Below are 23,613 nucleotides of genomic sequence, written 5' to 3'. Positions count from 1 at the left end.
TCCAGAAATGCAAACTTTTGAAGTGAATGTGTCATACTCTGTCACATAATCTTTATTAACAAATACTCCGTTAACAAATAGCTTACTCCTATATTTTTTTTTTCAAATTCATGTTTGTACTTTTGTGAGTATACAGCTGTCTTGTGAACAGACCAAAGTAATATTTAATGTTTGCTCGATAGTTCATTCTATGTTCTAAATATAAACTAGCAGAATAAACATTAAAAAGGGAAATTATTATGAACTTTAATGATTATCTTATTTACTTTATTTACCTAAATTATTCAGTACCTTAGTGTCTAAGATACTATACTCAATGAATGTTTTTATTTGCTGACTTTAATGGCATATTAGAAATTTGGTATACAGAGAGATATTAACTGCTCTGAAATCAGAATAATTTGTTTGCTTTGTTAAACCTGTGTCTGTTAAAATTGCATGGGGTATGAAAGAGGTGGTATTAGACATAGGTAGGCAGGGTTTCAAACATAAAAGGTATGAAGTTACATTTTTTTCAGTCTCGCCTCCTCAAGGCTTCCAAATGCTTTCCTCAAATTAAGAATACTAATACTTCCAGAAGTGTGATATTCTGGTGAATGTAGTAACACTGTTGGTAAATAATAACAACAAAGCTACTCTTTTTAACAGATAATAATGCCTACCAATTTATTATGCATTTTGATATTCATTATCGTTAAGGTCAGTTTATAATAAAGAAAATAATAATAAACATATATTTGTATCCTAAATGCAGTAGTTTCTTTTTTTAAAAAATGAAGAAATGAAATAACTGTTTTCTCAAGACTATTTTAGTCTGCTTTACAAATTAAATGGGTTTTATTTGCTGATTTTGATTTTGCCCTATTTGCAAATAATAGTCTTGCTGCTGAGCAGTTTGGTGCAAGGAAGTATTTCAGGACGTATCCAAATTTTAAAAGGAGAAATGTTAGTCACAGATAATCTTTAAGAGGGAGCTTCAATTTTTTACCTTAATATCAGCTCTGTGGATTTTGCGGCAAATATCTGTTTTAGAATAAAGCATTCGACATTTCACTTAGACTCATGAATAGTTATACCCTGCTGTCCAAGTACTGCAAGTGGACCCAGAGTTTACTGGAGATCATCTTCTCTGAGGAGTGAAGCATACAGGATTGGGCAGAGGGAAAAGTGGAACTGTGATACAGTCACAACAGAGGCGTCGGTCTATCCTAGATCTTATGAGGAGTTCTAGAACAGAAATAGAGCTCCAGAGTCCTCCTGTCTTGAGGCAAAAGGGAGAAGTCTTGACGCCCTTGTATTAATCAGTTATTGTACTTTAGAAGAGTTTGACCTGAGGTGAGGTGGCACCCTCTGGCCCAAGGCAATGTATGTGTAGGTTCTCAGTTTGAGTCCTCAGCTCCCAGTATTAACCAGATCTCATAGGGGCTGTGGAAGGGGCCTGTCTAAGCACCCTGCAGCGTCCACTATACCCATATTTGCATAGCCAGTAGCCAAAAAGCATGTAGTCACATGTGCTCTGCTTTCGAATGGCCTTTTTGGCTTATCTCTTCAAACAAGTAAGAAGAGATGGGCTCCAATAGTTTGCCAAGGTTCCCCAAATTTTATGACTCTTTCTTGATATTTAGTATCTCCTACTAAAGAAAACCTAGTGGCAACAACGAGAGAAGGTCTTGAGCTACATGTATCAGTGTATATGAAATGCATATATATCTTGGAGGAATGGAGGTGGGAATTAACTTTATCAAGCAATCTATCAACTTTGTGACTCTCATTGTGCTGGATAAAATAAATAAATGCGCTTGAGCTATCTCTTTAACTTTTTTAGTCATTCTGAACCAGAGGGGGACTTATAAATGAAATAATTACAGAATATGTTCCTGCTTAGTTGTATTCTTTGAATCACAAGAACAGAACATTTCAATGGAAACTACCTTAACAACTAAAGAGTTTTCCCATTTATTTTTTCTCCATAGTATTATGTTAGCCCTTACTTAATTTCTGATATTTTAGGCTCAAAGAAGGCAATGGGTATATATGTGAACACCTTCCGTAAAGCATGATGTGTGACACAGATAAAAATAATACAAAATTATTTATTAAAACTCACTATCATTTGCATTCACGTTAAGCCATTTCATTGATTTCCACCCAGACATATTTTACTTTGAGTTTTCTACAGACGTACTGACCAAAAATTCATTTTGGTTCTTTAACTTTTTATCAAAAGAAATTTTTAGTAATACTGAACTCAAGACAGATCTATCACCAAAGTTTTAGGGATGCTCTCTCTAAGAAAGTTTAGGCACCCACACTCAATATACTAACAGGTGGACAATAAAACACGTGTACGGTGTGCTCTGGTGAATGCAGACTTGTTATTTTTTTTGCTTTGATCTATGTTTGTTTTAACATCTGCCCTCTATTTTCAGACTTGTACGACTTTCTTTTTTAATTGGTTTGCTGATTCAAACTTGTTGCTCTTGGCCTTGCTGTTGTTAAGGAACATTTTAAAAGGGAAGTGAAAAGAGTGGGGGAAAATACTGGTTTTGTTAATTTGGCTCCAGCTGATTTTATACCTGGAAACAGGAGAGTTAATGGTTTTCTTGTATGGTTAATTACATCTTGTGCCGATGGCTTCTGTTGTAGGCATTAAGTCAGCCACCTTGTTAGCAGATCTACTGATCTAGTAGGGTTAGATTCACCATCGGGGAATCACTTTTAGAATGTTTACCTTGTGTTCAGGTAACTCACTGAGGGCAGGATGATGGTTGTGTCCAGCTGACCAGAGAGATGATTGTGAGATTTTTGAAGATTATTCCTATGGGTCTCACTCTACTTTGCTTTGAAAACAAAATGGCAGGCAAGTGAGTGGCACAGACATGAGCTTCTCTTCTCTCTTCTGTCTCTTAGAGTTCTTTTCCATGAGAAAGGAAAAATCCCACTGTATTTTGTTTTCCTAATGCTTCTTGGATTTTCACCAGCAGGTTTTTACAGTCTGTTGCTTGCCTCTCAGATTAGAAGAATGCTGGCATATTTTAATGGTTTCCTAGGATTCAAACAGCCTTTAATTAACAGCAAATTGATGTTTTGGAATGTTACCAAAATATGGGAGACTGAACACTGAGATGGGCTTCTTTCCTTCCAGCTTCTGAGGGCATGAAGTCCTATAATGGGGAGTGAGGGAGAGGAGTGGGGGCGCTCCCTTGCAAACAGCCGGTTGCCTACTAGTATGCAAAGGGTGTCTTTGTTGGCATAATATTCCCACTGCTTGCTCATTGGTGGCCTTCTAAATTCCACCTACTCATGACTGGGAAGGACGTAGGTAGTCATCGAATGTGCGTGCAGAGCTACCGGGGTGCTGAACAGTTCAGGGATTGCTGGGTTTGTAGCTGGGTTTGTAACTGGGTTCACTTGTTTTAATCCTCCAGTCGCCAGGTCAGTAAGGTGTGGCTGCCTGTCTTTGTGGTTAAGTTTCTTTTCCATGCCAAGTTCATGTCATCTTGCTGCCAGAGTTTGGGATGTGGTGGAAAAGAGCAGTTCTGTAAAATAATCGCTTAGACTCTATGGGTGTTCTGAGTAGAAGTTCATTTTCAAAGAGGGGTGGGAGTGCAACGAAGGAGTTTTCCTTTTGAATCCAGGGATCTTAGTGAAAGATTTGTTGCTGATCCAATCCAGAGCTTTAGGCCAGAAAGGAAGGATCGATTGTGGAGTATGAAATGTTTGAAATGTTTACGGTTACTTACACAACTGTACAGTTATTATCTGAGGAGGGAAAGGGAGCAGCTTCACTAGCTCCCTCTGCCTAATGGCAGGTCGGCTCATTGGCCACTTCATAGCTGAGGCCACTACGGTCCCTGTCTTGTTTTTTCCAGTGACCCACAAAGCTGGCCTTTTGGGCTCAAAAGACACCTTGATGGTTTTTTGGTTTTGTTTTTAACATGCACAGTGTCGCTGATGGCTCCCTTTGCTCTCCTCTCTGCAGGTGGTACATGCCAGAGCCCCGCTCTCCCAGCCCTGGTCCGTCCACCAGCCCCTCCTCTGCAGCCTTCGCTGGATATCAAACCCTTTCTTCCCTTTCCTCTGGACACTGCAGCCGCAGTCAACCTCTTCCCCAATTTTAATGCGGTAAGTCCCCAGGTCACATTTGCATATGGCAGAGTGGTAAGTGCCAGGGGTCCTTCCCTTTGTTGTTGTTGCTATTGTCGGTTTTCTTTTTTTGAAAGAAAGGATTATTTTAGTTTTTCAAATTAATGCTCATATAAAACGTTTTGTTAGTTCTCAGAGGAGAGTCTGCTGCAGGGTCCTTTCAATACAGTAGTTGAGGTCATAGGGTTCCTTTTTTATAGCCGAGCCTTTGGGACTTGTTATGAACAATAAATTCATTTGGCCACAAGGCTGTAACCTTGGTGCAGAATAGAAAGGGAAGAGTAGTCCTGATGTGCCAGGGGTGAGTTGGCCACTACCTCTGTTTTGCTGTTATCATTTGTTCTGTGGATTGTCGGAAAGCCACAAGGTACTTTGTTGCCTGCTTATGTAATATCCCCCAGAACTAGGCTCCTTCAAGAGAAAAATGAAGAGATTTCATCCAAGTGGGTTGATCTTGAGTTCATGTTTCCCATTTAGTGTCTTTCTGGGTAATACTAACAATTCTATTATTTTGTTGGAATATATCTACATTAAAACTTAATGAATTTGTTAAAGAGAACATTAGCATTCAAGTACATGCCTAAAGATTTAAATGTGTTTCTTCTATCTGGATGCTATACTTTAATTTTCAAATTTGTTGCTTCTTTTCTAATTTAATAAAGAGGAACCCAATAATCAAAATAGTGATGAATTCCATTCACAGAGTACTTTTTTCCTCCTTAACTTAGAGCAACTCTGCATTCTGGTGGTAGGTGGGTTTCTTTTGTCGGTTTTACTTTTTTTGTTTTGTTATGTTTTCCCTTCTTACTCTGCTCAGGTTAAAAAATTACTTGTTTTTTGGGCTTTGTTAATGGCCTTCTCAACACAAGTTCAATGACTTACTTGCTTCTATTTTCACTCTTAGCATGTCTTTGTGAGTTGACAGATTCCTCAGATTCATCATCATCTCCTTTCGTACAAGCAGTGAAAGTATTCTTATGATGAAAATAGAAATAAGGGTTGAAAAGGTTAGAAACCCGTGACTATTTTTTCCCTAGTATCATCTGATTCGGATTTCAGCAGTTTGTCATAATGGACGTCTGAGCTTATCAATGACAGGATGTGTCAACACAACCAAAGAGGATTAAGATGGGAGGTCACTGAATGCCCAGTGATCTAAATAATACAGATTTTCTTGTTGTGACTCCTGTGATGGAGTTTTAAAAATCTTCCCACCTTAGATCTTTCGCTTTCAGGACACAGAAGTGGGTCTTATTTTCTTTAACAGTACTTTATCATGGGGATTCTGTTCATGCCAATGAGATGGTACAGTTATACGCTAGTCCTCGCTAAAGGGCAAGGCAGAATCAGAACGATTACTTTGCTCTTTTAGGGGTGAGCAGTTTTCCATGGGAATCTTATTTTAAAACTGATGGAGTGTAAGTGGAGGAACATCAGAATCACGTTTCCCAAGTAAAGATTTCTAATCCTAGGTGTTTCAGTAAGAGTAGAGGAAAAATTGCTCAGCATCAAATTCTCTGATTTTTAAATGACTGCTCTAAAGTCCCATGAGTTCCCTTTCTCTGCTCTTCTGTTAAATGGTTTCCTGGCACAGTCTTGCTTCCCAGATACCCAGAGACGATCCATCAAGGTGTGTTACCTCGCCTCTAAGCCCACTTGGCATCCTGTCAGTTTAGGTCTCATGGCAGCTTTAGAGCGGTTGAGGTGAAATTCTTGGAAGGCTGTAAAAAGTTGTGTTTTAAACTGTCGATTTGCCATTTGAGAAATATTAAAAGCAAAATGATTAATTTGATTGACGACTATTGTTTGTCATAGAAAACAAAGATGAGTGATTTGCTGAGCTATTTGACACTCAGCAAGCCTCTTTATCTTCTTTGCTACTATTTACCCCTCTTTAAAATAAAGGGAGTGGACCTAATAATCTCTCCTTCCTCTGGAGTTTATTTCATTCAAGTATTTGAGCTTTTGTGGGCAAAGGCAGCATTGTGTGATGGTCAAGCCAGACCCTGTAACTAGACTGACTGTGTTCAAATCTCAGAGTTGCTGCTTGTCATCAGTGTGACCTTGGGTAAGTGATGTGACTCCCATGTATCTCAAAATCTTCACCTGTAAAATGGGACTAATAATTAACCTACTTCTTAGGTATGTGGTAATGCTAATATGTGTTAAATCATGTAAAACAGCACTCAACCCATAGCAAGCACTGTTTGAGTGCTAGCTGTTATGTTCATTCATAGTCTGTAAACTTCTTTTTTGAAATGTGGCAGTTCATTAAGTGAGAGCAAAAGTTTGACTTCATTCTTTTTCCTCTGTGATGAAATTAGACTTATGTTTGTATTTATTCCATTTAAATGAGACCCTCTGTTGCTACACATATTAAGTTATTTCCTTCCAGTGCTAGTCAATCTGTAGCAACCAAGGATTAAGCCACTCCTTGTTTAATATTGAGGGGGAATGGTGGCAAAGCCCATAATCAGGTGGCTTTGGACTCAGAGTATAGAGCATTTCTCTAAATAACAGCCTGACTTCTTGATTTTGTAACAGGTGTGAATCTCAATCCATGAATTCAGGGTGTCTGAAACATAATTTTTTTATTGCTATAAATTGATTTTTATTCCTCATTCAAAACTCCATTTTATGGTGAAGGGAAATTCAATATAATTCTGTTTCAGGGTGTGCTAAGGTTGTGGAATCAAACAGGCTATCCATCCAGCTCTTGGTGGGTTACTCCCCTGTTCACTAAGTTATTTATCTACAAAGACAGCCCTAGATGGTCAGCACATGGTTAGCATGGCTAGTTAAGCCCCCAGCTCCCAACTTTAGACATACACACTTTGCAAGGCTGTTGGTGGTCCCTTCCGCCTAGATGTGCCAAACTGCTATTATCTCTCTGCCAAGAAAATGATGAACCATCTGCCACTGAACAACTTTCCCGCGTCTGACCTTGTTGAAGCAAGTTCATGACAATCACAGACTGACTGCCTGTTATATTCCCCCACTGAGGCTTTGCGTATGGTATCATCTATCTGTTGGGGATAGGGTTGGGCAGAATGGTGAAGGAAAAAAAAATATATATGAAATAAAATCATGAAAACATAAATGGATATCCCTGATTATTATCCTTCCACAAGAGCATAAGCCACTGGGTTTGGATGTAAGTCAAGTAGAATAATGAAACATCAGTAAAAATATGCATAGTTAGAAGGGAAAGGAAAACAGGTGGTGAATCTGAGCTTGGAAAAGGATGTAAGAGAGGACATTCGATAAAACCATTAGGATCCCAAGAGAAAAACAAACAAAACAAAACACATTAGGATCCCTTGTTCTTCTTAAAGTCAATTTTTAAAGATTAGCAATAGAAACTGTTCCCTTAATCTAAGGATGTCATATCCTGGTTGTTTCAGTAGCTTTCAGACAAGAGAGAGCTTTCCTTGAATTCCTCATGTACTCCCTACCTTGCCCCTCAATCTCTTAAGACATTGGAGTTTCAGTACTCCAGGAGTACTCAGGAGTACTCAGGATCATTCTGATCCCATTCTGCATCAGCATTTCTCAAAAGGAACCAATCCTGGAAATAGGCAGATGGTGTTTAAGAAAGAAATACTAGGAAGTGGTATGAGTTTGGTCCATTCAATCAATTGCTGTTAATAAGCGCATCACTACATGGCAGGAATCATGATAGCAAAAGTTATATTGTGATGTCTGCCCTGAAATAATTCAATTCATAAAGGAAGCTTGAACAAATAAACATTGGTAAATATGGGTGCTTTTATGAAGAAAGATGTATAGAGTAGAATGGCAGGCTTCGGACAAGAGTAGAAGGCTGTGTGGTTGGCTTAGTGAGGGTTTGGTGAGAAAAACAGAAACTATTCTAGGCATGCAAACAGGAAGGGACTTAATATAAGGATTTAGGTGCTTATAAAGCCTTTGGAGGTGCTATGCAGGCAAACAAAGGTCAGAGAAGGCTATTGTTGGCTCTCAGTTTTCATGCTTGCTTTCATGGAATCAGGAAGTTGCAGAAATACAAGATGCTCAGTAATCCCAGTTACTTTCATCCAAATACCATGAAATGCCTCTCTTTATGGGGTCCATGCCTGAATACTGCTGGCAGAGACCCGTGGGAATGTAACCCTAGGGCTTCCAGTCCTTGTGATGTGAGGGAGAGCATAGAGGAGGGAAGGCGGTGCTGAGTTGCCAACAGACTTGACATGGTGGCAGAATGGAAAGGTTATGCATAATCAGAAAACCTGAGCATGTTTGCAACCATGGATAAGAGGCTAAATCCTTTGGAGCCTCAGTGTCCTTTTCTATAAAATGAGAATGAATACATTTCTCTTAGGTTTGTGATTGGAAGGAGAGCTGACTTTCAAAATGCTGGAGACTGAAGCTGAGAAGTGGCTTGGGTTACTCAGGATGTTGTTTACAGTGGGAGCTGATCATCAAAAAATACCTATACTCCTTGACAGTTTTCTCCTTAGGTCTCAGAATTCCCCTCTGTTTTTCATTTCTCTAACATATTAAAACTTCATATCCTCCTCAGTAGTTATGACAATAATGAACCTTCAAAATTTTGTTGAAAATGTAGAACTTTGGGAGAATGTGTTCGTGGGGACTGACTGCAAGCCTGATCTTATGCTTGACCCCTCCCATGGCTTTAACCTTCCATTAAAGGTTAAATGAGAAAACTGACCTAATGCACCTGCATATACCAGATTCTCAGTAAACACTGAGGTCTTTCTCCTTCTAGGAGATGCACAAAAAAGAATAAAGTCACATAGAGGGCCTAAAGGCAGAAAGATGGGCAAATAAAGGAGAGTAACTCTTTGCCTTCAATTAGCCTGGGCTAATACTCTCTATATATTTTTTTAAGTTTATTTATTTTTAGTGATCTCTGCACCCAACATGGGGTTCGAACTCATGACCCTGAGATTAAGAGTTACATGCTCTTCTGACTAAGGCATCCAGGTGCCCCATATTCTCTAACATTCAAAAAAAGTAAATCAGTGTAGAAATGTTGACGCTGTGTTATTCCTGTGTCTGATATGATTTCACTAGGGGAGAGGGAGCCAAGGGGGCAAGAGGAGTGGGGAAGGAGATGCTGAGAAAGAGAGATAAGATCTTAGCATCTAACTCTACTCTAATTCAGCTTATTTCTCAAAAAACAGCAGCTAGACACTTGAGTGTGGTGTTAGTTTGAGTTCAGGATTGTTATCAGTTGCAGGGAGGGGGACAGGAAGGTGAAATTTATGTGATTTATAGCAGTGTTTCTCATACTGTATGGTGCTTATGAATCCCTGGGGGAATCATATTAAAACTCAAGTTCTGATTTAGTCGTTCAGGTTCGGGACCTCAGGTTTTGAACATCTGTGGGTATTGATTGGGAGGGGAATCCAGAGGAATGATTAAATACATTGGACAATTCTTACACTCCTGGAGCATATTTCTTCATTCATTCAACACAAGTTTATTGAGGACTGACCAAGTGCCAGGCCCTTCAGAATCAGCAGTAAATCTAAGAGGCTAAATTTCTGTCATTGTGAAACTTACTTTCTGGTGTTTGTTCGTGGGGTGTTAGGGAGGTTTGAAGTATTGGAAGCTACAGCTATATGTTAAGCATCATCCTTCTGTGGTTCTGTTTCATCTCCCAGAAATGCTGTGAGCCTCTCTTTTTGGATGACATTGTGCAGGACATTGGCTACAGCTGCTATTTATTAAATGCTTGTTATGGGGCAAGTATCTGACACTATCACCTGCCTCCCAGCTGGTTAAAAGCAAAAATTTTCTATGGAACTTTAAAGCTTTTATGTGTGTCACAGTCCCAAAATTGTTAGTGAGGAAAATATATGACTGAGGTTTTTTATTTATTTATTTATTTTTTAATGACTGAGTTTTTTTATTCTCTTATTCATTCAATAATTTATTCATTCTACAAACTTTGGAGTCCCACTAAATAATTCTATAACTTGAGACACGGGCCTCTTGAAAATAACAGTTCCATCAAAGGCATCTTTCATAAAGATGACCCCAATAAATGTAATGGAGAATATGAGGAAGAAGATGTAACTAATCTCTTCTGCATTGATTTGCTTATTGGACATTTACTAAGCTCTGGCTGTATATCTGACAATATAGCAGACAATAGAAAACAAAAAGAAGGAGGAAGAAGAGGAAGAAGAAAGAGGAGAGGAGGAGAAAGAGGAGGAAGAGGAAGCAAAAGGGCTGAGGGGGAAGTGGAAGAGGAGGGATTGTCCTTGTGTCTATCATTATTAAAATAAGTTGATTAGCCACTTCTTAAAATACTCTCCTACCAGCGATTGGTATACAACTAGATGGTAAAACATTACATTGGACAGTAAGATTCAGGCAAACAAGAACCCTGTCTATGTAGTTTTCTTCATTTGTTGAAAAAATGGGGTAGAGTAGTTAAATCATTTTATAAAATCTCTGTAATTAAATGCTTAAATGAAGTCCTTTGAAAGTAAATGCTCCCTGAGTTCAAGGGAAGGTGAGGTCACTTGGAGGTGGCCAAGGAAAGCTATATGGTAAAGGTTAATGTTTAATTTGGGAACTGAGATCAGTTCCATGTTAATCTGGTTTGGTAAAGTAACCATAGCACAGAGCCTGGAAGAGTACAAAGACTCACACACAATTCTAGAATGAATGAATGGAGGATAGAGGGTTGCATGGATAGATAGATAGATAACAGGGAAAATGCATGATAGATAATAGAAGATAATACGGTTGTGCCATAAGAAAACATAATTGACGGAAATGTCTCAGTAATTTAAAAAATCTAAGTACTCTCTGTTTTCATACATTAGATTATTTCCATCTAACCAAAGTTATTAATTTAAGCAATTATTAGGAAACAGAAGCAAGCATAACATCAAACCATCCCCTTAATTTACATCCATAATTTTATGTTGGCTTATGCATTTATTTACTTTGGTTATGTAAAAGAACAGTGATGTTAAAATCACAGTGGTTATTTATAGAATGTCCTCTAAAATCAGTATTTTATAATATTCGTCAACTCTTTCATGTGAACCCGGAAAGACTTTTACCATAAAATATTGGTGAGGCACGTTATGACTCTAAAAGGACAGCATTACATGTGTATGCCATATATTCTACAGCTGTAGCTTAAGTAAGCATTTATAATATCATAATAGGTGAAGGACAAAAATACAGAACCCAAAATAGGTAATGTCAGATTCAAGTTCTTGTTTCTTCAGATTTATACCCTTCAAGATCTTCGTTTCCTCCATCTTTAAAATGGAAGTACCACCATGTTTATTGGCACACGGGGTCTCCTTTCCTTTCAAAACCTATTCTTTACTCTTGCTTTCCTCTGAGGTTCTGTATTTTGTTAACCGCTCCAGCTATGGAGATGCCTCCCAACCCTCAACCAGTGTAGGAGTTAGAGAAACAATAGTTCAGCACACTTGCACTTGTTTTTTAAAAGATATTAATTAAATCCAGCTCATACGTTAGTAACTGCTCTTACTAAATGTTTACAACTGCTGCTGTCACTAAAATACGTAGGCAGCCAGCTGGAAATAATGGGTAGAAAAAAACAAGACTGTCTTTCTTAGTCACGATGGGTAGAGGGTGTGGAAATTTTTCAGGTGAAAAATGCCATAGTAAATATAATATTGATTGCTAAGTTCCTTGTTCTTTTAAAGACAGAGGTAGCAGATTGCTAGCTAGTTCCGTGCATTAAGTGGGTCATATTTGTATAGCAAAAGCCTCATAAGAAACATCTGCTTATGAAGTCTTCTTTCATTATATGTTTTCACACTGAAACAAATACGTAATCTTGTTTGCTGAACCCCATAGCTTCCTGTGAAGCCCAAAGCTGTAAAAGTCAAGCCTGCTTATGAAGACTCCAAAACACAAAATAAATATAGAATATCTTGGCTTGAAAGTAAAAGGCTAATAAACAAATGCACAACACATGAATATTTCTTCTATTTTAACACTTGTTTACTCTTTGAGCGGGTAACACATTTTCCCATGATTCAAACTGTAAAAAGAATAGCAAAAAAGTTTCCCTTATTCTTTTTCCCTTGCCACTCAGTTCTCCTCTCTTAAGTGACAATCAGGGTGGTCAATGACTCTTCTATCTATCTTTCCAGGGATAGGAGTATGTATGAATATGTTTCTTTCATTAAAGGTTGTGGCATAATACCCATCATATGCTTATTTTCCCTTATCAGTTATTCTAATCATGTTGAACTGAAACTTTGCTTTTGCAGAGAATATATTTGACCTGTTTGCTAGTTTCTTGCTAGGAATTTCTTACTGTTTGATACTGGGAAAAGAGGGGGACCCAGATAAGAGCCCATCTAAGCTCAGAGTTTATGGGATTGTGCATTAAGTGGGTCATATTTGTATAGCAAAATCCTCGTAAGAAACATCTGCTTATGAAGTCTTTTGAAGACTTGTGAAGTCTTACTCCACACTGAGATATAGACATTTTAGAAATGAAATAAACTTTTGAGAGTTAATTTGTTTCTACTCCAACTCACTTACTTTACAGATAAGCCTAGAATAATTGAGAGAATTCCGGTTTCTTGGCTAGTAAGTGGCAGACATAAGAAAAAAACTGAGACTTGTGTCTTCTGTTTCATGAGGATGCTAATCATTGAATCATGATGTTATGGATTGAATTGTGTCCCCCCCCCACCCCAAATCATAAGTCATTGTGCTTTGAATGTGATCTTATTTGGAAATAAGGTCATTGAAGATGTAATTAGTTAAGACAAGCTCATTAATGTGAGCCCTAACACATTATGATGGGTTATTCTTATAAGGGAAAATTTGGACACACAGACACACATAGAGGGAAGACGATGTGAAGAGACACATGGAAAACACCATCAATAAGCCAAAAAGACAGGTCTAGAATAGATCCTTCCCTCACAATTTGATTTCAGAATTCTAGCCTCCAGAACCGTGAGGCAATACATTTCTGTTGTTTAAGCCAACCAATCTGTAGTACTTTGTTATGGCAGCCCTAGCAAGAGACGATTTTTATTTATTTATTTATTTATATATTTTTAAAGATTTTATTTATTTATTTGACAGAGAGAGATCACAAGGAGGCAGAGAGAGAGAGAGAGAGAGGAAGGAGGAAGCAGTCTCCCTGCCGAGCAGAGAGTCCGATGCGGGACTCGATTCCAGGACCCTGAGATCATGACCTGAGCCAAAAGCAGAGGCTTTAACCCACTGAGCCACCCAGATGCTCCAAGAAAAGATTTTTAGAGCCAACTGATCTACCACTCCCCCAGCCCTCACCAGACTCCATACTACAGTGTTTCTGACAATTTCTAATCCAGCTTTTTTATTCCCTATCTGCAGTGATGGTAAATAGGTCTCCCTGGTCGGGGAGAGACCCTACACTACAGGGAAATTTTCTTTATGGAGCTAGTTTAGGCTCCCTGGAGCTCCTAAAAACAAAGGAAAAATATAACACACAATATATCACTTTTTTTTTTTAAAGATGTATTGATCATGAACTGAGTGACAAGAGCTCTTAAGGCAATTTTACACGCACCTCTTAAAAAAATCTAATTTCATAGAGTCTTGTGTGTTACAGCTATTACCTGAATAACATTGGTAAGGAAACCTGTAGGTGAGAGAGAAAATAATTTGCTCCAAATCACACAAATACTGATCATCATATCATGTCAAGACTTAGGTTCAGTGATCCAGGATCAGTACAATTTCATCTATAACAAAGCTAACTGATCTCGTGTCTGAAAACAGTTGTAGTTTCTTTAATCAGCTATCAGAGCCTTGGTTCTATACTAGTCAATTAATTAAGTAATCTGTAATTTCTTAGAAGACTTAACTCCAAGACAGTAAGCTGAATAATATTCTGGCATGATTGGACAAGTATGGAAAAGAACATTTAGATCATAAGTGAGGGCTGTATATTATGTCACCCTCATAAGCATTTATGTTGTAGATGGATAGTCATTGTTAGGGGGATAAAAAACTTTAAATGGCAATAAATTAAAAAAAAAAAATCCACTCCTACCCCAGCAACAATTTAGACTTCTTAAGACTCAAGACCCATGTACACACATAAGGAAAAAAAAAACAAAAACCACTAAACTTAGAAATTAAAAGGTTTAAGTTCTATGTTTAATACTTTCCCTATTGTGAAACTCTGAGTCCAGATTTTTTCATTTGTGGAACTAGAACAATCATGTTGACCTCATATGAGTGTCTAAAGGTGTTAAAGTTTAAAAGGAATATAGAAATAGTAGGTATTAGGGAAGTCTATTGAATCAGAGGTTCTGGTGTTAGAACCCTAATAAGCATTATTCATAATCTCCCCAAAGCGATTCCTTTGCCCCTTAAATGTTGAGAGTCAGTGTTTTCCACCCTGTGGTCAAAATGGGTGGGAAAATCCATTTTTACAGCTCAGTACAGGTATAAAAATAACCTTCTTAGACAATCTTTTGAGGAAAGTTGTCTTTTCATAAGTCCCCTTCAACACAAATGTAAAGAACAATGTGAATGCTGTTTCTCACTGCTCTTAGTCAAAGGAATGAGAACTTTTTTGCCAGCAAGACAGTTTGGTTTCATGACCCAGTGCTTCTCAAAGTACTGTTCTCAGAGCCATCCTGGTCCAAAAACTGTTGACAGGTCTATGACAGGTACAGAAATAGAGAGTGAGCGGCATTTGGAAGTTTTTATAGCCCTGTAGAGCAATTTTACATCTGTTGAAGCCAATAAAGAACTGTGATTTAATTTGGTATGTTTTTTCATTTCATTTTTTCCGGTAATTCATTTTATTTTATTTTATAAGAGTTTTGGGCTGTGATTGATGAGGGGAATAGTTGGTCCTTCAGCAGAGAGAATTGAGAAGCACTGCTCTACTCTTATTGTTTAGGATTTGAGTTTCATCTCTACACAGAAAGTGATGGGGACTTTGAAGCCGTTATTTAGATAATTCGAACGATGTATTGAGAAAGCCACAAATACAATTTCACCCAAATTCCTTTAGTGCTATCCAATTTCCCTTATCCTGGTGAGGTGTGGCAGTAGTAAATGGCACTCTCTGAAACTCTTAAATCAGGACAGTACGAGTCAAAAGTAAGATAATATGCATTTTGCCTTTCTCTGAAGCTTAACCCCATGAGGCACATTTTATCTTGAGTTTGGGCGAATATGAAAGAGGTAAAGTTAGCAGTTAATTCTTGAGCTTTCCTTCCTGAAGACTCTAAAATGGAATTTATTTCAAGGACCTTGCTGAGGGATTTTAAGGAACTAAAGGAAAAAAGAAAAAAAAGAAAAAAGAATTTCAAGTGACTATATATGGAGATAAGAAACTAACTTTATTACTTGGATTTCTAAATCCAAATTATCGTTTTAAAAAGAGAAACTAGAGAAATGATAATCTAGTAGTACAGTAAGCTGGAGACATTTTTGAAGCATTTTTTTTCAAAGGAAATCAGACAGAAAAAACAATCATTTTTACCGAAACATCCTTGTGCTCTTTAGGACATATGTGTATACCTACTGTTTTAGTACTTCTGTGACTTTCATCACGTGCTACGTTGAAAAACAATGGTCCCTGCTTTCCTAGGAACTTGTGATAGGAATTATATAATAGAGAGGTAATCAGCACTTTCTGGCATTTTCTACATAACAGAATTTATATAGCCAAATAGGTAGTGTTTGTGTGTGATGGTCTCTATGGGGAGACTGGCTTTTTTTTTTTTTCTTTTCCTTCAGATAACCTTACTTGTTCTTTAACCAGAAAAAAAAAAAAGTCAGAAAATACTAACTTGTTTTTGAGATTCAACTTAATTAGCTCTTAGACTATCAGGTCCTATTGGCATATCCGGTTTTGAGATCTTAGTTTGGAATGAGGGCAGAGAGATGAAATAGAATGATTTTGAGCTTAGAATTAGTTTGTTTTTATTTCTACTTATCTAAAATCATACTAAAACATTTAGAATTTTGAATAAGGAAAAAAAAATATATATATACACACACACGTGTATATTGATATCTATGTTTAAAACACTGAATCTAAGTATGTAGAAAAACTCTTCCATATCTGTGTTAAGAGTCTTAATTTACTGATGTTCATTGCAGCAATGTTTTATTAGCCAAAAGAAACAGACAAAACAACTGCATGACAACCAATATTACTATCAATAGGAAAATGGATAAACATTAAGATCTATTTAATAAATATATCAAGAGGTGTTTGAAATAAAAGAATTGTTTTTACATGGAAATATCATAAAAGCAAAAGGTGGGACAGAGAGGAAGCACAATTTGCACAATGTGTATAGATCTATAGAATATATGCGCATATGCATATTTTAAAATCCTATGGCACTGTAATTTAAAAAGAAAGATTGATTTATGGCATATAACAACATGGACTGGAAGAACACACATCAAATCCTTATTTGCAGAGGATTCTAAGGAATGAGAAAGAGACAATATGGCTGGTGAGGGGGAACAAAGAAGACTTCAACATGTCTATAATGTCCAGGTTGTATTGTTTGAAAAAATAATGAATTCTGTAACAAGGGAAAGAGTTGTTAATACTTAGTTTTTCACTCTAGGTGAAAATAAATAGTTATTTATAATATTCTATGTACTTTGTGTTTTAAAAATCTTTTCAGATTTTATTAGTTGCAAATGTCTTCAGCAAAATACTTTATTTCAACTTATGCTACTTATAACAAATGATTAGTTTAGGGCTTAGCTGGTATTAATACTTAGATGTGCCGGCTTCAGACACAAGTCTCTATTTTCTGATCAACATTTCCCAATTCTGAGATTTCTATATCACACTTATGATTAGGCTTGCTCAAAGGCTTCTCCTAAAACTATTTAGATTAATACCCAAATAGAAAGCTTAAATTGTTGCTTCTTGTAACTTTCTACTATTTATTTTATTATTTTTAAAGATTTTATTTATTTGAGAGAGTGAAAGAGAGAGCAGATGTGGGGGAGAGGGGACAGAGGGAGAGGGAGAAGCAGACTCTCAACTGAGCAGGGAGCTTGATGGGGGGCTTGATCCCAGGACCCTGGGATCATGACCTGAGGTGAAAGCAGACACTTAACTGACTGAGCCACCCAGGCGTCCCTTAACTTTCTAGTATTTAGAGGAGACTGCACTATCAGAGAATGTATTAATCAAACTTGACAACTTACTCCTAAAATGCAATTCAAATTTACTTACTAAAAACATTATCATGTAAACACTTGCATATTCATCGAGATCAAAGAGGTTAGGAACATTTTGGGGTCTTGTTATTAGTATCAGTTGTAATCGAATTTGATTGAGATGGTGCTCTGCCTTACATTGGGTTTCATAGTATAGGCGGCATGGTAGTTTAGAGTCTTTGGCAAATTAATATCACCATTCAAACACTGCCCTTTAGGGGCGCCTGGGTGGCTCAGTGGGTTAAAGCCTCTGCCTTCGGCTCAGGTCATGATCCCAGGGTCCTGGGATTGAGCCCCACATCGGGCTCTGCTTAGCGGGGAGCCTGTTTCCCCCTTTCTCTCCGTCTGCCTCTCTGCCTACTTGTGATCTCTGTCTGTCAAATAAAAAAAAAAAAAATTCCTAAATGAGGTTAACAAGTCCAATTTAAATTTAAAGTTGGCTAACTGGACTTGTTAATACTTGCAATTTGCCATATAAATGGTAAAACTATTCAGCATAGTTTTAGTAATAACTTGTAGGTACCTCTCCCCCATTAACACCCTCCCACACAAAAAATCCAGACTGCTGTGCTTACTAACCCAGATGAAACCATAGAACTTTCTTCCACACAATAGAATGAAGTGATCACAGATATACTATGTGGTACACCTGTTGAATATACTCAATTTTAGCTGAAGGAAAATAACATGAGCTAAAATAGAAATGAGATAATATTTTATAGGCTCTTAGGCCCAGAATTTGTCTTTACTTTTTACTTTGGAAAAAGATTTAAATTGTCAAGATAATTGTAAGGGTCTGAAAAACATATTTGTGTCAGAAATAAAAATACAGGGTCGCCTGGGTGGCTCAGTTGGTTAAGCAACACCTTCGGCTCAGTTCGTGATCTCAGGGTTCTGGGATCAAGTCCCACGTCATCGGGCTCCCTGCTCAGCGGGGATCCTGCTTTTCCCTCTGCCTGCTGCTCCCCCTGCTTGTGCTCTCTCTCTCCAACAAATAAAATAAAATCTTTAAAAAATAATAATAAAAGTAAAAATATAAATGCTAACCTACTCCTTAAAAAAGAAAACAACCCACATCAACAACATCAACAAACTTTGAACCAATCAACTACTTAAAGTTTGCTGTGTTCAAAGCCAGTACACTCTTCTCAGAAACCGTCAGTAAAGCCGCAATGAGGAGGTAAGACTCCCTGCCTTGTGTTACCCTGGGTAATTTCTAACTTCATTGAAATGTTTTGGGAATCTGTGAGAGGGGAACATGAAGAACCAGAGAACGCATGTTGCTCTCAGAATTCTTTTGAAAGCATGAGATACATGGCATGTGTTATTTTAAATAGTAAGTCATTTGCAGATAACTGTAAGCTGTTTGAAGGATTTTTAAAATTCATGTTTTAAAGACTTTCATGCCTAAATAGAGAAAAATAAATGAATGTAGCCACTTCATTCTTCTTTTTTTTTTTTTCCGTAAAGATTTAATATTTTAGAGAGAGGGAGTGGGAGAGAGTAATAGTAGGGGAGGGGCAGAAAGAGAGGGGGAGAGAGAATTCCAAGCAGACTCCCCACTGAGCACACAGCCTGATGTAGGACTGGATCCCAGAATCCTGAGATCACAACCTGTACTGAAATCAAGAGTACGTTGTTTAACCAACTGAGCCACCTAGGCGCCCTTCACCATTCTCTCATCTATGTATTTTGCTGCCTATCCTGTTTTCAACTGGAGAAAAAGATCCTTACAATAGTTGGCAGGGAGACGGGTGTTAGCTTTACTCTTAATGGAGCCAAATAAACCTAAAAGAACATCCGGGACAAAATAAATAAATAAGAAGCAAAGAAAAATGTTCCAAGTTGAATGTTGGCTCCAAAGTCCAAAGATTGAAAGTTGACAAAAGGTGAAATTTGTTTGTATTTAATACACAGTTCCACAGGTTTGGGGAATGTTGATTACATATGCAGTTCCTCATTTTCCGCATTTATTTTGGCCACCTTTCCCACATTTTCGGTTTTTGAAATACTAGAACTCCAGGATGCTTGCCTTCTCATCACTTCTTTTGATCTTCTTGCCAACTTTAATGTTTGACTGTAAATATGGTAATTAGTTCTGCAATTACTATCTAATTCCATATTTAGTACATTGGCCTTCTTCAATAGTAGCTGCTTTCTTTATTTACATGACTGGTTGGTGGCCATTATTTTTAACTGACATTGGCAACTTCTATTTTTGATTAGCTAAAGTGGAAGAATAAATGGCCCTAGATTTCTCCCTATGTCCTGAGGATAACTGTATTAGTTTCTTCTTTTGTAAATATTTTTGAGAATGACATAAGCAAAAATCTTACAGATGTTAGATGCTCAAAAAAACGCTTGTTATAAAAAAATGTATTTTATCTCTACCCTTTTTAAAAATTGTCTATCTGTGGAGCACTGATGTTTAAAGACCTGTCTTAAGGAATTCTGCTACTAAAATCATGAATGCATGTTTCATAATTGTGGACTTTGTTCTATAAATTTTGACTCTTGATAATGTGAATCTTAAGTGGGAATTAACTTTGGGAAATAAAAGAAACATATATAAATACATAAATGTGTTTATCAGGTTGATTGCTAGCACACAATATTGAATCACAACATGTGAGCTAGTAGGAAATGAATAGAAACTGAAAACTTTGACAATAGCTGGTTTTATTTAATTGAACTGACAGGCGTTTAATACATAAGGGTTCTGTTGTTAATTTAAATTTTAAGATATAAAATATTCACATGATTGCCATAAAATGGGCATTATTTGCTTGCTGGAATTAACACATTTCATGGTACCCTTCAAGAGTGTGGCAGCTTCCTAGTTCTTTGCAAACTTTTACTCATTCATTAATTTAGTAAATACCCTGTTACTGTCAGATTTCTAGTTTGGGAGATACAACAATGACCAAAGCCCAGTTCTTTCCTTCAAGGAATGTGGTCTTAATCCAGAGAAACTGAATAAATTTCATTTTACTTGATGAATCAATAAACATTTATTATGTGACTAATACGAATCTGCACCATACCAGACACTCTCAGAGATGCAAGTAACAGACAATTCATAAATGTTTATAGAATGTTGTAGAATAAAGGAAGAATAAAGCTCATAATTTAGCTGAGAAGGCAGGCACAAGAAATCAACATATTTTAAATAATTTAAGTCGCAAATTCAATACTACTAATTTGACAGATTGATTCCCTTTAATGAGCTGGCTCTTATCTGAACAAAGTCAAAGAATTGAAAAAAAAATTCTATCGCATTATTTTTTAGCTAAATTGCATTTATTATAAAAGAGCTATATCCAGTTTTGCATTTGATACACATTAATTAAATTTGGTCTTTGAGTTATTTAAAGCATTCAATAAAAGATACTGGAGTTCTAAATATTTTCTGGTTCTGAACAGTTGCTTTGCCAAGATTGCTCCTTGTATAAATGGAAACCCTCATGAAATGCGTTTTTTTCATTATTTTCTCAGAAAGGACATTTAGTGTCTTTGGTAAGGTAGCTTTCTGATACAGTTGGACAACACTTCCTAGGCAAGTTTAGCAAATTTCCATGATGTCATAGCCCTGAGTAGTTTCTGGGGACATGAGTCCATGGCCACTCCCTTCATAATCTTCCAAGAAGCCAATGTGTTCATGCTGTTTTATAAACGGAGGGACAGAACACCTTCCGGTGACATCCAAATAAACTTTTTGTCTTTCAGAACTTTCTTCTTGGGATGCCAGTGTGGCTCAGTCAGTTAAGCATCAGACTCCTGACTTCAGCTGAGGTCTTGATTTCAGGCCCCATGCTGAGCCTACTTTTAAAAAAAAAATCTTTTTACTTGCCCTCGAGCCTTGGTTTGCCCATGGCTGAGTACTATATGGGCCCATACCTTAAAGCTATAAAGAAATATATAATGTAATTTATGTTACTATTATTCATAGTAGAGCAGTTCCTGAGTATCTGCATGCAATTCAGTCGGAAAATGTGTTTCTAAAAAAGTTACAGGGAAAGCTGATCCTGCTCACCAGGGACCATATGTTGAGGAGCAAAGCCATGGAGCTGAAGACAGTGGGTTTTCGAACCAGAGTCTAAGGTTTATATTCTGGATTCACTACTTACTATATAGTGTAGAGGAAGTTACTTGGTTTCCCTGTACCTCCATTACCTCATCTGTAAAATGGAAGTAATACTGCTAACTGCCTCATGGGTTATTAGTGGGTTAAATGAAATATCACATGTATCTTATTTCTTGGAACGCACTGACCTGAAGAATATGGTACCGACTTTGGGCAGTTGGGAAAGTAGCAAGGATGATTGCTCCTTTGCTATTTCCTGATAGATCTTTTCCAGTTCTTTTGTCATCTGCTAGCATCCTTTAAATCTGTTGAATTCCTGTTGTGGGATATTTTAATCAAGGAATCATAAGAGATGTGTAAGAATCACACAGGCTTTCACTGGGAGTGGTTCTCATCTCCATTTGTTATCGATATTTATAGAAGACTAAAGCTATGAAAGAGATCTTGGTTTCTTGCTCTTCTCACCTCGATTTTTGTAAGAAGCAACTTACGCTGCAGATATGCAAGAAATAATCGCCCACAGGTACCAGCGATTCTAGACCACCTAAGTCTCTCTGGGTCTCACAGTCCTACAGGCTCTTCTTTGCATGCAAAACATCCTCGTAATGGAGATTAAATAAAGTGCTCTCCAGATTTGTCAAGTCTTAATGAGAAAAATTGCTTTAAAATAAGTTTTAATAAAGCATCTTAAGTAACATTTTAATCAGTTGAAGTTTACATCGTTTTTCTTAATAGCATTCATATGAAAAAGATCAATGATTATTTTATTCTGCTAAGCCTATAAAATTGGTAGTGGATGACATATAATATTATAGCCCATAAAATCTACAGTTAAATGTAGGCAGTTGTTAACCTGTTTTTTAAAGCTACATTTAAAATGAAAAGTGATGTACTTTAAGGAATTATTTGATTAAGCTAGTCAGGAATATAGAGGGAGAAGCACATTTTACCACCACAATTAATTCTGTGGGTAAAAGAAACAGACTTACAGATAATGAAAATGGAACAAAATCATTATTTTAGGAATTCAGCTGTGTTAATGGGTATTATATAATTAGCTGTGTTAACGGATGTTCCTCAGAACTGAAAGCACTCTTGAAACATAAGCAGGGGTTTGTTTTATCTGTGGTGGCAAGTATGGAAGGAAGGAGGGAAAGAGAGAAGAAAGGAAGCAGGAAAGGGAAACAGAAAGAAAGAGAAAAAGAGAAAGGTGGGGAGGGTGAAAAGAAAGGAAGAATTGATTCATCACTGTGACATCAGGATATTCTGCCAAAGAACTATAGGACTAGAAATGATTTACAGTGGGACAGTAAGGAAACTCTCATATTGAGGTTTTGTGTTACTTTTATTACATGTTATTTAGGCAATCCCTTGAAAAGAGTAGTGCTTAGAAAATGCCTATAATTTCCTTAACAGCCATATCAGAGTTTGTATAATAAGAATTATTCTGGACATTTGGATCGTCTGTAAATTTAATATTGAAAATCTTATCTCTGTCTATACTTGCTGTTTTCTTTCTTTCTTTCTTTCTTTTTTTTTAAAGATTTTATTTATTTATTTGACAGAGATCACAAGTAGGCAGAGAGGCAGGCAGAGAGAGAGAGAGAGAGAGAGAGAGGGAAGCAGGCTCCCCGCTGAGCAGAAAGCCCAATGCAGGGCTCGAACCCAGGACCCTGAGATCATGACCTGAGCTGAAGTCAGAGGCTTAATCCACTGAGGCATCCAGGTGCCTTGCTGTTTTCTTTGAGCTTCCTGTGCTGCTTAAAAATAAGAAACTGCCTGTCACTAAGAAATTGATTGCCAATTAAAAATATCACTTGTAGCATGGTATAAATGACATATTACAAAATCACTTTGGACTGGCTCTCTGTTCTCTCTACCCTTAACTTCAACAAGCCCTAGAAGGAGACAAAGACAGGCTGGGCAGTGCGACTATTAACACAACAGCACAGCCCTTTCCACTGCTTTCTGTTTGTGACCCAGCATACTGAAGCCGCTGGCTCTGAATGCTGGTTGAAATAATTGCCGAATGATACATGGAAAGAAAATGAAGAGAGTGGAAATGGGAGGAAAGGTTAGTTTCTTTCTTTGTAACTTCCTCTGAAGTGGGTAGAGCCTATAGCGTTGTCAACACTATCCCATTTTCTCTAGGCTTGACCTGTTCCCAAATTGCACCA

The 23,613-nt window shown here is 37.3% G+C and overlaps 1 protein-coding gene across 1 annotated transcript in view; it reads left to right on the top strand.

The window, feature by feature from the left end:
• ZNF385D (zinc finger protein 385D) overlaps positions 1 to 23,613 on the top strand; it is a 288,510-nt gene that overhangs the window by 71,138 nt on the left and 193,759 nt on the right. The window contains exon 2 of the mRNA XM_080824317.1: positions 3,983 to 4,125. Coding sequence (XP_080680443.1) covers positions 3,983 to 4,125 — 143 coding nt within the window. The remainder of the gene's footprint in view (positions 1 to 3,982; positions 4,126 to 23,613) is intronic.

Source organism: Martes martes (assembly GCF_963455335.1).
Source record: "Martes martes genome assembly, chromosome: 1".
Classification (NCBI taxonomy): domain Eukaryota; kingdom Metazoa; phylum Chordata; class Mammalia; order Carnivora; family Mustelidae; genus Martes; species Martes martes.
The sequence above is the reverse complement of the archived record's forward strand: the minus strand, read 5'-3'. Positions and strand labels throughout refer to the sequence as shown.